We start from the raw sequence: 14,637 nt of genomic DNA on the forward strand, positions 1-14,637 counted from the left end.
CAAACTGGTTGGTTGGTGTCTAAATGCTCTTGGTGTTTTGGATTTGCCAATTAAAGTAAGACACAGTTTATGATTGCCAGTGGCATTACTGCAAGCAAGGACAGTAAATCTTTCTTGGATTTTTTTGTATCCTGAAGCCATTTCTTCTTCTTTAGAGGCAAGGGTTTTCATTGGCAGCATTTTGTAATTCAACCCAGTTTCATCACATTTGTAAAGTTGATTGCCAGTATAACCTCCTTTGTCAATGATTGTGTGCAGTTTCTTCTTAAAATCAGTGTAGCAGCTTCATCCCCAGATAATGATTTGGCACTGATGGCAATTTCATGAATGCCATGCTGCTTCTTGAAACGATCCTGCTGGCCATTACTTCCGAGCAATTCTTGCTTCTTTCCTTCAATCAGCTCATCAGCTCATTTTGACAAAGTAGAGGACCTGAAACTGACACACCTTTGGCTCTTATTTATTCGTGCCACAAAAATAATGCCTCTTCTAACTGAGGATGTGCACCTTTTCTCATTGCTTTTCAAGATTTCACTGCGCTGCCCAATGCTTGGATGGAACAAAATTTTTAAATTCCTGATCAATTTGTCTTCCAATCAGTAATTGTACTCCTACTCTGCAGCAACTTTTGTGGGTGGCTCACCAGCATCAATTCTCTGCAAAGTGTGAAGCTCTTTTTCCAACAAGATCGCATTCATTTTATGTTTCGTGCCTGTAGTCACGTTCAGTGTTCTTTCTACAGACACTCGACTGAGTCCTTTATGGTTTTTGGCCCCTTTTATCTCTGGACACTTTAAGGCACATAGTGGGAGCACGAAACCTCAAATCAGAAACACACAGATGCACAACTTGACAACACTCGAGATGCACTAGACAAACTTTTGACTTTTGAAACCAGGCTGTGGCAGCCATCAAATGAAAGCATTCGATACATCTATGCCATTTCCTCTGTTCTACCCAAGCCCACGTGGCAACACAACAGGGTGTTGTACATTCACTGTTAAACACTCAGCTTTGATGTACCGACAACAAGTGGAAAGTGTTAGGGGGCGCACTCTAATTGTCGGTTTTGACAGGGCTACGTTGCGCTGCATAGAACAATACTGTATGTACTGTACTACCAAGGAGTTCCAATAGATGGCAGTGGCATGAAACCATGCAATATGAATAAGAAACACACTAGAGCTTCAACCAACACACGCACGAATTGACGATACTTGGACTTTTGACACGCACCAGTGCACTGATTAGCAGTAGATTGCCAAAAAACACCAGCAAATGCTTGGCTCCAGGTGCACGCAAACTGAAACTTGTCAAGTGTCAATCTAGCTAGCCAAAAGTGTAGCTGCACGAGAGTTTACTGTACTTGTTCTCAGATGGCAGTCACAGATGTGAACAGGTTACAATGTACTCAGTACACTACACAGTGATGCTCCCTTGTAGTGGTCTCATGTAGTCAACTGGAACATTGATGATGAGTATGCCCTTACTTTCCAACATCAGGCCACTGTCAGATCCAAATACTCCAAAAATACAGATGTTGCAAGGTTTAACCAGGCGACCAAATGGACATCCACAATGAGGTTTCTTTCAAACTCTCATCAGATAATGCTGTCTCACACCAATATGCAGCACCTTCATATCCTCCAGAGTGATGATTCATCTGACGCTATTTGCATCCCTTATATACCACATGATGCTTGCTAAACAGCAATAAAAACAAAGAACACTAATGAATAATGAAGGAAAAGACAGACTGTTACTTACCATAAAGAAGATACCTTAGGCTGCAGATGGGCAGAATTAAAAGACACTTACATAAAGCTTTCAGCCACAGCCTTCACCAGTAAGTAGTAATCTGCCTTTTCCAATATTGTTGATATTCCTACTGGAGTTTCCATTGTTTCAAGGACACTGATGCTTTTCTGTGAGTGTTTGCTTTTTGATGTTTTCTGCATTTTAGCTTTTTTTTAAAAAAAGAAAAAAAAAGAAAGAAAGAAAGAAAAAAAAAGGATTTGTTGCTGGAAAACTTCTGAAGTCCAATAAAGGAGTTACAACAGCCATATATGGTTATCTGGTGGACCTTGCAGAACCAAATTCTAGGGCTGAAATATCTTGTTGACCAATGGGCATTAATCAGAATGAATACTAAATAAAAATTAAATCCAAGTTTACACAAAAAACACAGGTTCTATCACTGTTGTTTTTCGTTCTATTTTGCTCTTATGTTTGCTATGACTTGTTAAACAGAAATTTTCTTTCTATCTATAGAGTTACATTTGCTGTAATGTATCTTACCTCCATGTTGTTTCTTCCTTCTTCTCACTGCTGCCCCAATCATGGCAAGCAAGTCATCCTCACTGCATTTGCTTCGTATTGCATCTCTGAAACAACTGTTAAAACACCCGTTAAACAGTACCAGGCAATTACCACACAGTGAAATGTTGGTACACTAAAAAGGAAGAAAAACTTTGCAGAAATCTTCAACAGTAATCTTGTAGTCTGCAGTAGGCAACAGCAGGATAACAAACCCACTGGACAAGAATGGGAAAGTCATGATAGAAGTTACTTTTATTTTTATAAATAAACAGGTATCTTACACAAATGCTCAAGAGTGTACATAGGATCTTGGGCTGAAGAGGTGGAGCAGAAACTGACATTAGTTTTGTTGAAGAGGGAGTACTGGAACACAGCACAATTTCTTGCAAAATGAAGCCAAATTTATTGATAAACTCTTAATTAATTGCCAAGCTCACTAATGTGATCATTTTACGACAGGTACTTACTGCTTGGAGTATATGTGACTTTTCAGGCTTGCCTGATAGATCTGTTGCAAAAACACTTTGGGTTCCCCACCAGATAACATTATGCAAGTCCCTCCCTCAATATTTAAGTGACACAACGTTTTGGCATCTACAGGTGGTGGTGATTTCCACCATCACTGCTGCAAGATGCAACTGGCAATTTCCACATGACAGCTTTGAAATTTATCATGTGGATGACTATGACCATCATACACTCCGGGAAATGGAAAAAAGAACACATTGACACCGGTGTGTCAGACCCACCATACTTGCTCCGGACACTGCGAGAGGGCTGTACAAGCAATGATCACACGCACGGCACAGCGGACACACCAGGAACTGCGGTGTTGGCCGTCGAATGGCGCTAGCTGCGCAGCATTTGTGCACCGCCGCCGTCAGTGTCAGCCAGTTTGCCGTGGCATACGGAGCTCCATCGCAGTCTTTAACACTGGTAGCATGCCGCGACAGCGTGGACGTGAACCGTATGTGCAGTTGACGGACTTTGAGCGAGGGCGTATAGTGGGCATGTGGGAGGCCGGGTGGACGTACCGCCGAATTGCTCAACACGTGGGGCGTGAGGTCTCCACAGTACATCGATGTTGTCACCAGTGGTCGGCGGAATGTGCACGTGCCCGTCGACCTGGGACTGGACCGCAGCGACGCACGGATGCACGCCAAGACCGTAGGATCCTACGCAGTGCCGTAGGTAACCGCACCGCCACTTCCCAGCAAATTAGGGACACTGTTGCTCCTGGGGTATCGGCGAGGACCATTCGCAACCGTCTCCATGAAGCTGGGCTACGGTCCTGCACACCGTTAGGCCGTCTTCCGCTCACGCCCCAACATCGTGCAGCCCGCCTCCAGTGGTGTCGCGACAGGCGTGAATGGAGGGACGAATGGAGACGTGTCGTCTTCAGCGATGAGAGTCGCTTCTGCCTTGGTGCCAATGATGGTCGTATGCGTGTTTGGCACCGTGCAGGTGAGCACCACAATCAGGACTGCATACGACCGAGGCACACAGGGCCAACACCCGGCATCATGGTGTGGGGAGCGATCTCCTACACTGGCCGTACACCACTGGTGACCGTCGAGGGGACACTGAATAGTGCACGGTACATCCAAACCGTCATCGAACCCATCGTTCTACCATTCCTAGACCGGCAAGGTAACTTGCTGTTCCAACAGGACAATGCACGTCCGCATGTATCTCGTGCCACCCAACGTGCTCTAGAAGGTGTAAGTCAACTACCCTGGCCAGCAAGATCTCCGGATCTGTCCCCGATTGAGCATGTTTGGGACTGGATGAAGTGCCGTCTCACGCGGTCTGCACGTCCAGCACGAACGCTGGTCCAACTGAGGCGCCAGGTGGAAATGGCATGGCAAGCCGTTCCACAGGACTACATCCAGCATCTCTACGATCGTCTCCATGGGAGAATAGCAGCCTGCATTGCTGCGAAAGGTGGATATACACTGTACTAGTGCCGACATTGTGCATGCTCTGTTGCTTGTGTCTATGTGCCTGTGGTTCTGCCAGTGTGATCATGTGATGTATCTGACCCCAGGAATGTGTCCATAAAGTTTCCCCTTCCTGGGACAATGAATTCACGGTGTTCTTATTTCAATTTCCAGGAGTGTATTTAGAATTCAGAGGATTTCATAGAATACCTGAAGATGCTTAAACTAGAACTTTCAGATCTTTTAGTTAGCTCAAATGTTATATCATTACTTACAAAAGTGCCCCTGCAGCCCTCATTAGAGGTTATTAACAGCAAGTTTGAGAAAGAAATTGTGGTGCTGTTTAAACATGTGCATACCTCATCCTATTTCTTATGTAACACCAACTACTTTAATCAAGTGGACAGTGTTCCCATGGGAGATCCTCTATTTCCCTTAGTAAATATCCAACATTCCTCCTTCTGGCAGAATGCTGAAGAGACATTTGTGGTGTGGCCCACATAATACAGACACTACCTATGTCCCTGCAGCATTTGCACTCGCTCCATCTGAATATTCAGTTCACTGTGGAAGTACAAAAAGATAGCAGCTTACCATTCCTGGATGTCACAGTTAGAAGAAAAGCTGACAGAACACTGGGGCATAGTCTCTACTGCAAACTGATACACGCAGAGTTATATTTGCGGTCCAAAAGTTGCCATCACCCTGCACAATGTGGTAGTGTCTTACACTCCCTGGCACATAGAGCACACGTGATCTCAGATACCAACAGTCTGCCTGGTGAACTGTAAAACCTAATAACAGTGTTGCAGCAGAACGTTTATTCTTGTAAATAGATTTGCAATGTGTTCTGAGCAAAGCAAGTTCAGTGTAGGGATGTAAATGAAGATACTTAGACAAGCATTGCAAATGGCTTTCTTACCATATTTCAGTGGCATGTTTTCAAAAATAGAAAGAATCGCTAGGAGAAACAGAATCAAGTGTGTTTTTCGTCTACCAGCGAAACTAAGGAAGTGTTTGTGTTAAGTTAAAGACAATCTTGACCCTAGAAAACATAGATCATATATAAGATCTGATGCCATTATGGGAAATCTTATATAGGGCAGACACCTCACATTGTGCAAGAACACTGTGTTCAACAGCACTGACAAAAATGCCACCCAGTAAATTAGTGGTAGCAGAGCACTGCCTGAATACAGGGCACCACACGTTTCCCAAGAGGCCATACGGTGGGCAATCTTACCAACAGGAATATGGAATTTTGACTAAGCACTGCCCAGAATCCAGCACTGACTGCCATGAAATTAAAACAGTAGAAACCAGATCCTCCGATGTATGACCTGATGCAGCACCTTGCAGAGAGTTAATTCAGCTTTTAACCACACGAGTGTCCAGAAGTGCAGTCATTGCCCACAACACATAAGCAGAAGGCTACTATGAATGGCATTTCCATCCAACTGGGAGTGCCTGTCCACACATTCATACTCCTGCTTCTAGCCTGACAAATTTCAATTCTGCTGTGCGAATATCACCAGTCACATCTTGCAGCAGTGATGACAGGACCCACCACTACCTGAAGATGACGAACAGTTGTGTTGGTGAAATATTGCGAGGCTTGCACAAAGTTATTCAGTGGCCAATCTGAGAAGATTTGTATACATTATTTTTCTGTGACACAGGTATTGTGCAGCAAAATGTGATAACTTTCTGCATTTGCCTTTTTGTAAATTTCAAAATACCCCAAAAATTGGTGAGAAACACTGAACATATGACGTAACCAGATGACATACCCCACAGCATGTGCAGCAGTCGGGGTTGAGTGTAAAGGAATGATTGAGCAGTGCAATACTTTCATTTGAGAAAACAGAGCAAATTTCAAAACATTTTGTAAATATGATCTGTTGTAAATGTAGATGTTACAAAATTACTGTCCTTGCTGTAATCAAGCAAAAGCAGTTCTGATTTTGTGTTTTTTGCTTCTGTCACTTCTCTTTTTGTTTACAGACATTAGTTAGTAAAGAAAACAAAGGTCATTTAATGGCGATGATGCTATTCTGAAGTTTACACTCATCTACTTATGGTAGGTTTTCATTGTACTGTACTTTGCAAGAAATCAAGGAAACTGCAAGACCATCACTAAAGTCGCACACATGTATCCGTAGCCACAACGATATGAATACTTGACTTGGGTTGGGATGATCAAGTGTGACAGACCAAGAGGCTCAACCACTGCAAGCATGGCAAGGTACATCATCTGGTGACATTTGTCATTCGCTTTTGACACATTTCCCAACATTTGTATCGTATCCAACATTTGTGATCCACTGTGTCTTGTATTAAATTACTTGTCTCAGGGTCATCTACAGTGCTTTGGAGGTTTTTAAATGTTAATACGCATCACCCTGTGTGTGTGTGTGTGTGTGTGTGTGTGTGTGTGTGTGTGTGTGTGTGAGTATGTGTGTGTATGTGTGTGTTTATATATATGAAACAAATACTAACAAAGAGATAGAGGGCCTGGTGAGTACTTACCTCAGCTCAGTACAGCCGATAGATACACAAAACAGAACAGAAAATTGACGTATCCTAGCTTTCGGAACTTCGTTCCTTCATCAGGGAGGACAGAGGGGAAAAAAGGGGAAGAAGGGAAAGTGGATTCAGTTATTCACAACCCAGGTTATGAAGCAACAGGGGAAAGGTAAACAGGGAGGGTAGCAAAGATGGAGGCATGGATGTCAGAGGGAAGCCAAAGATATTCTACTGTAATTACTGTGCCAGCTTCAAACCAAGGAGGATGAATACAGAAGTAAAGAGGTACATAGTATAAAGATAAACACAACTATGTAGGATAAAAAGATGCGTGAATGGCTAAAGTGGAAAGGGAAAGAGGAGAAGACTAAAGAGTAAATGGGAGTGAGGTTGGTTAACATAGGTTCAGTCCAGGGGGATGGCGGGATGAAAGGATGTGTTGGAGTGCAAGTTCCCATCTCCGCAGTTCCGAGGTACTGGTGTTGGGTGGGAGAAGCCAAATGGCACATATGGTGTAGCAGGTTCCTAGGTCCCTAGAATTATGCTGGAGGGCATGCTCCGCTACTGGGTATTGGACATCTCCTAGGTGGACAGTTCGTCTGTGCCCATTCATGCGCTCAGCCAGTTTAGTTGTCGTCATACCAATGTAAAAGGCTGTGCAGTGCAGGCATGTCAGCTGATAAATGACGTGCTGTCTCACATGTGGCCCTGCCTTGAGTTGTGTATGTTATACCAGTAGCGGGGCTGGAGTAGTTGGTTGTGGGGGGATGCATGGGGCAGGTTTTGCATCGGGGTCGGTTACAGGGGTAGGAACCGCTGGGTAGAGAAGGTGGTCTGGGAATATTGTAGGGTTTGACAAGGATGTTACGGAGGTTAGGGGGTCAGCAAAAGGCAACTCTGGGTGGTGTGGGGAGAATATTGTCAAGGGATGATCTCACTTCAGGGCTTGACTTGAGAAATTCATATCCGTGGCAGAGTAATTAGTTGATGTATTCGAGGCCAGGATAATATTTTGTGACAAGGGGGATGCTTCTGTGTGGCCTGGGGGTAGTAACATTGTTGTTGGGTGGGGAGGAATGTATTGTTTGGGAGATCTGTTTGTGGACAAGGTCTGCAGGATAGTTGTGGGAGAGGAAAGCACTGATATATAATATAATACAGGGAAACATTCCAAATGGGAAAAATATATCTAAAAACAAAGATGATGTAACTTACCAAACGAAAGCGTTGGTAAGTTGATAGACACACAAACAAACACACACACAAAATTCAAGCTTTCGCAACCCACAGTTGCTTCATCAGGAAAGAGGGAAGGAGAGGGAAAGACGAAAGGATGTGGGTTTTAAGGGAGAGGGTAAGGAGTCATTCCAACCCTGGGAGTCGAAAGACTTACCTTAGGGGGGAAAAAGGACAGGTATACACTCGCACACACACACACACACACACACACACACACACACACACATATATCCATCCGCACATATACAGACACAAGCAGGGTATATGTGCGGATGGATATGTGTGTGTGTGTGTGTGTGTGTGTGTGTGTGTGTGTGTGTGTGTGTGCGAGTGTGTGTGTGTGTGTGTGTGTGTGTGTGTGGCATACTGGTCTGAACTATGCAGCCTTCAAATGGAAGTTTTTTGATCACTCCTTATTTTGCACCCTGCCACCTTGGCAATATGTACCGCAAATCATCAGACAGACGACCTTCCTGCATGCTTCGAGCATCCCCCGGTGCTGTTCCGAACCAATGCTAATCTTTGTAACTGTGACGAGCAGTGTGCAGATTGCATCTTTGTATCCCACAAAGAGGTGATAGTTCCCAGTGGCATGAATGGTTACTGTTTATTGACTGTCACTGAGTTGGTGAGTCATTTGCTACATTGTGGCCCACCTGTTCGCTGCTAAAGCCATGCTAGTCAGTGGTAACCCCTGTCAATGATATCCTGTTGCCCATAGCAGTTCACTCTGCTGATTGTGGTAGTATTTTCCTTGAATAAATCTGCTCACAGTACACCTTTGACACTGTGGTACAAGAAAGCCCAATGACTACACACCCATATAGAATAAGTGTCTCGAGCCATGGTTACCCACGATATGGCAGTGATAAAATCACCCTGTGATCAACCGTCACACTGCAGCTGTAAGCTGCACCTCCTTTTTCAGAATACTCAGGTTTATTAATTTGAAGTAAATCAGATCTTTTGCAGGAAGGTTTAACAAAAAGAGCACATCCACGAAAGGATGAAACCATGTCTAATTAACTGGAACACAAAATTAATAATTAGTGGTGACAAAGATCCTCTGCAATAAAAAATAATGTCCACTTACTTCATGTATTAGTCTTCAAGTGACAGAATATATGTAACTGTGTCCTTCTTATTTACACTGATTAAACAATGGAAATTCCAGGTAGGAATATCAACAGTGCAGAGAAAGATAGATCACTATTTACCATAAAGAAAACAAAGTTGCACACAGGCACAACACACAAGCAAGCACTCCACGCGCGCACGCACGCACACACACACAGAGAAAAAAAAACTGCCAAGTCCAGCAGCTAGGGGCAAGCTACTGGAGTTGTCAGTCATATGTGTGTGACACGTGCTTGCCTGTGTGTATGAATGTGTGTGTTTCTCTGTATCTCTTTTGCTGACGAAGGCTGTGACCGAAAGCTTTGTGTAAGTGCCTTTTTAATTGTGCCTGTCTACAATGTAACATGTCTCCTTTACAGTAAGCAGCAATCTATGTTTTCCTATATTTTTCATTTACACAGATGTAATTAACAAATCAGAGTCTATTTATTCCAGAGAAGTGACAGTTTGTTCATGACAGTTCAGCACAAATCTGATTTTTTATATACAGCAAGGCTACCTATAAATTATTCTGTGTGCCAGTGTTCATGCTGACTATAGGGATTCACACGGATCATGTGTAATTTGACATCTGGTCCTGTAAACTTACTTCTGCTCAACGTGAAAAATTCTCCAATCCACATTTTATAATTAACCTTAGCATATCAAATAATGCACCCTTCGATATAACTGCTTATTGTCCACTTCCCATCACTCTATTCCCAATGTCAACCCAGTTGACCTCTTCTTCTAATCCAAAAACCATGGTTGACTCAATGTTTGCTATTGCAAGCTATTGCTATTGCAGCACAAAAGTGCCAGAGGCACCAGTAATGATATATAATTAAAAATACTAGAAAGTAAGGCTCACTGGTCCGTACATGCTAAGACAAACACTACAAGTGTGTAAGACACCGCGCTCTCACACAACAAGTACAAGGTCTGAATACATTCCATTTACGATACACTAAACTGTTTCATTCACGGTGCAATATACATACTCTCTCCCCAATAAACAGAATAGTTATAACTCAATTGTTCACAAGTGTATATTATGACTCTTGCCACAGCTATGCAGTCAGTATGCCACAGGGGTGCCATAGAAAGGGATCAGGTTCAATTCCTTGTAGAGCCGGGAAATTCTGCTCGGTGGACGGACTGGAATAGGGTACACTCTGCTTGTAGTTCCAGCTGAGGAGCTACTCAAGTGAGAAGCAGTGTCTTCAACTTCTGGAAGTTGATAACAGCCTGGAGAGTTGTATACTGACCCCCTAACTCTCCATAGATACGAGGGTCGGTCAAAAAGTAATGCCTCCCATTTTTTTTCTACTTAAAGAAATTAAGTTAAGTGAAAAATTTGAATTTGGCGCCATTCCTCAAACCTTCTTCTGCAATCCACTGCAGTAGTAACTTTCTGTGTCAACAGGTGGCAGCACAGCAGAAGTTTGTAAGATGGGCGACATCGATGTTCGTTTGAGACAGCGTTGTGTGATTGAATTCTTGAATGCAGAAGGTGAAACGCCCATACGCATTCATGAAAGACTGAAGAAGGTGTATGGTGTTGTGACAGTGGATGTCAGCACTGTTAGACGATGGGTTCGTCGTAAGGAAGCTGAAGGGCAAACACCGTTGACTGACGAAAAGCGGAGCGGCAGGCCGGTGAGTGCAGTGACTCCAAACAACATTCAGCAAGTTGATGACATCATTCGTGGTGACCGTCGGGTGACTGCAGATGAAGTGTGTCGCATTATTTCTCTTAGTAAAGGCAGTGTGATCACGATTATTAAACAATTGGGGTACTCAAAAGTTTGTGCACTGTGGGTTCCAAGAATGTTAACCGATCAGAATAAAGAGGCAAGGAAAACAATAGCCTCCCAACACTTGCAGCGCTTCCGTTTGGAGGGAGATGAGTTTCTGAAAAAAATTGTGACCGGGGACGAAACATGGGTGCATTTTTTTGAGCCCGAATCAAAGAGGCAGTCAATGGAGTGGCGTCACACAAGCTCGCCGAGGAAGAAAAAATTCACAACTGTGCGATCGGCAGGGAAAGTTATGGCAACAGTTTTCTGGGATACAGAGGGTGTGATTCTGGTTGATTTTTTGGAGCAGGGATGCACAATAAATTCTGTTCAATACGTCACAACCCTCAACAAACTTAAAGCACGTCTTCAGCGAGTTCGCCCAACAAAATCAATGGCAGATGTTCTTCTTTTGCATGACAATGCAAGACCACACACCAGTCGTCACACCTCTGACGAGACTGTCAAAATTGGATGGGAAGTTTTGCCTCATCCCCCATACAGCCCTGACCTGGCACCATCAGACTTCCATCTGTTCGGGCCACTAAAAGAAGCTCATCATGGGATTCATTTTGAAGATGAGGAGGCCATCAAAACATCCGTGCGTCAATGGCTTAGGAAGCAGAGCTGTGATTTTTACCGTGCTGGGATACATGCCCTTGTTCAAAGATGGACCAAAACTGTAGAGATGGGTGGAGATTACATTGAAAAATGACAAAATGATCCTCAATGTTGTGGTTTTCAACCCATGTAATTGCATTTAAATTTCCTGACAATTAAACGTAGAAAAAAAAATAGGAGGCATTACTTTTTGACTGACCCTCGTATATAGTAGAGGACATCTCTCGAAGGGCATTGCGTGGTCTTCTGGGCCCAATGCAGAGTTCCTTTATCAATGTATATTGTATATCACCACTTGTACACACTCATCAGCACAGTACTATATTGTCTCTTCGCGTGGCAAATTTTTATTCCCTTGTTTCCAGATCAAGATTTTTCCACTTCCTCTTCTTCTTCTTCTTCTTCTTCTTCTTCTTTTTTTTTTTTTTTTTTTTTTTTTTTTTTTACCACACATATTCCACACGGTTTATGCTCACTCCTTCAATGATACTTCCTATCCTCCTCTAGTGTCCGAGTTGTCCCTGCTTTCCTGCGTGTTTGTTGGTTTAAACACCCTTGTTTCAAAAGAGAGTGACAGCTTCGATACAGTCTTGTCAACATTTTGTATTTTTATTTAGCAATTATTGTTTGAGCCTTATAGGCGAATGTCACAAGATATTGTCAACCACTGCATTCACTAGATTGGAATGGGGTTCATGGTAACTTATCAATTCATTTTTTAAGTTGCTGTTATCTTTTTCATCTTATCTTGGACTAGCTTTTCCATACTCCCACTCTATTTTACGTAGTCAAACAGTTATCTGCCCTTGCAAACTTGCTCCTTTACTACCAAGTTAACTAATACTGGGCAGCCTAACAGAAGTTCCAATATCCAGTCTTTCACCACAATTCACCTACACACACTTTTCACTCACTGATTTTCTTTTTTCAATGTCATAAATATTTTGCTTTCACAGACTGCTGTGCTATGAACATAAAATTGTAGGAACATCTGCCTCACAGGTCATTTTTTTTTTTATTAAAGAATATGTTCCTTGCTTATTCCTATTTGCTTCTGATACATTTCCATTCTCACTTTTATTTTGTTTTGATCCATTTCTTTTTTCTTTGATAGACAAGTCAAACAACAATGGCAATATGTTGCAGCCCCTTGTGTTTCACCCTACTTACTATGAACTTACTTTTCTTAGCTTCCAATTTTATTAGTCATTTGGTTTTTAAGATACTTAAATTAATTGTTTGTCCCTGTATTTTTATATCTTATTTTACCTTCGGTTGATAAAGGATTTCTGGTATGCTCACAAAGAGAGAGCTGATTCTTCCCACCCCTCACCCCCCTTACCTTGTCCTGAAGCAAACTTATCGCCAAGTATCTTGCAGTTTTTTTCCTATTATTAATCTCTTAGTCTAGTCATCAATTTAAAAGTGTCAGTTGTTGGTCCCATTGTCTAATAATTTGTACATTTATACACATGAAGTTCCAATTTTTATTTGGAACATATAGACTCTGATAATCATGAATCACAGTTCAAATGGCTCTGGGCACTATAGGACTTAACATCTGAGCCAAGGCAGGATTCAAACCTGCGACCGTAGCAGTCACGCAGTTCTGGACTGAAGCGCCTAGAACCGCTCGGCAACAGTGGCTGACGAATCATAGTTACCATCACATGGACAGAAATATTGTGTTAACTTTATTACAACATAGGGACATAACTAAAAATGTCTTTACATAATTTCCAGTTCTGATTACTTTCCTTTAATTTAATCTCACAAATAGGTTAGTGTAACATGATGTTGACAGAGGCAAATTATATATACTCACAAATTATTTAGCTAGAGGTATCTGGTTTGTATGTCTGGGAGGGAGGAGGGTGCAAGCTGAAAACTTCAAGAAAAGATTACTCATTTCATACCTGCTGGATTTAACTGCAGTTTATCTCTTCCATATACCAACCACATACCTAATGTGCATGGCAAACAGTTTGAAAGTATTATTCTATACTCAGCATTTGGAACTATCAGTTCCTTAATGAGAGAGGAAAGAGGGATAAGTTTCTGAAGGTCTCAAAGGTCACTCGGACTCCATGACTAATGTGAGGACAAGAGGAACAAATGTGTCTATAAGAAGTTTTGGAATTTCACCTCCTGGAGGTAAAATACTGATCAGTCTGTCAGTCTTCTAGTAATTTTATGGTTTCCTCACATGAATTTTCACTTGGACACGATTATTCTATGTTTCATCACTCACCTGAGAGATATCTCTGAATTCCCAAAGAGACACACCTTCAAATTGCCATCAGCTGTTATCCGTAAACGGTTGCACGTGCCACAGAAGTGTTCACTCATTGAGGTAATAAATCCCACATGTCCCTTGAAGCCCGGCACATGGTATGCCTGCAAAAAGAAATTGTAAGAAAATAGCTACTGCTGTTGTGAAAATACTATAAATGTGTTGCTCACCAAGTGGAGGAAGGAGAAAATGTGCATTAAGGGGAGTTTGAACGCCATATCCTGACAATGTTAAATTTAGTGACTTAACTTCCCCGTATTTCAGGAACAACTGTAGCCATTGACAAGAAACTTTTACAGGACATTAAACTATATGTTCTGAGTCTTACAATAATTGCATTTCAGCCACTGCTTTTGGAAATACAATTTTTTAATTACACAGTTAAAATTTTGTGTACTTTTTTGTATGTTATTCTAAATAATTTTATTTATACATAACATTATGTTCTTCTTTTAGTTCAGAAGGCTCAGGATACATACTGAAAATTTGAATTCGCTATTCGAATTAGTTACTGAGATTTAGGGAAAAATGCAAGACAAAATGTAAATTTTCAGGAAGAGTTTTTAAAGTTTTAATAGACTGTAACTCAATATATGCTTAACATTTTATTTTTAGTCACTCAGAAGCACCCTGCACCATACTGTATATCATCCTCTTGATCTTTTTTAAGTTTTTTCTTGTTTTCTTCTTTCTGGACTCTGTAGTGGCCAACTGTGCTGCATACTCTGCTATACCAGTGCAAACCTTGTCCATCCATTCAAATTCTCTGATGCAGTTTGCTCCA

At 42.1% G+C, this 14,637-nt stretch overlaps 1 protein-coding gene across 1 annotated transcript in view; it reads right to left on the bottom strand.

Annotated features, from left to right (window-relative positions):
- LOC124592031 (molybdenum cofactor biosynthesis protein 1-like) overlaps window positions 1-14,637 on the bottom strand; it is a 113,780-nt gene that overhangs the window by 20,010 nt on the left and 79,133 nt on the right. Inside the window, exons 5-6 of the mRNA XM_047131790.1 lie at window positions 13,812-13,957; window positions 2,299-2,384 (exon numbers count right to left, since the gene is read on the bottom strand). Coding sequence (XP_046987746.1) covers window positions 2,299-2,384; window positions 13,812-13,957 — 232 coding nt within the window. The remainder of the gene's footprint in view (window positions 1-2,298; window positions 2,385-13,811; window positions 13,958-14,637) is intronic.

Source organism: Schistocerca americana, unplaced genomic scaffold, assembly GCF_021461395.2.
Source record: "Schistocerca americana isolate TAMUIC-IGC-003095 unplaced genomic scaffold, iqSchAmer2.1 HiC_scaffold_89, whole genome shotgun sequence".
Classification (NCBI taxonomy): Eukaryota; Metazoa; Arthropoda; class Insecta; order Orthoptera; family Acrididae; genus Schistocerca; species Schistocerca americana.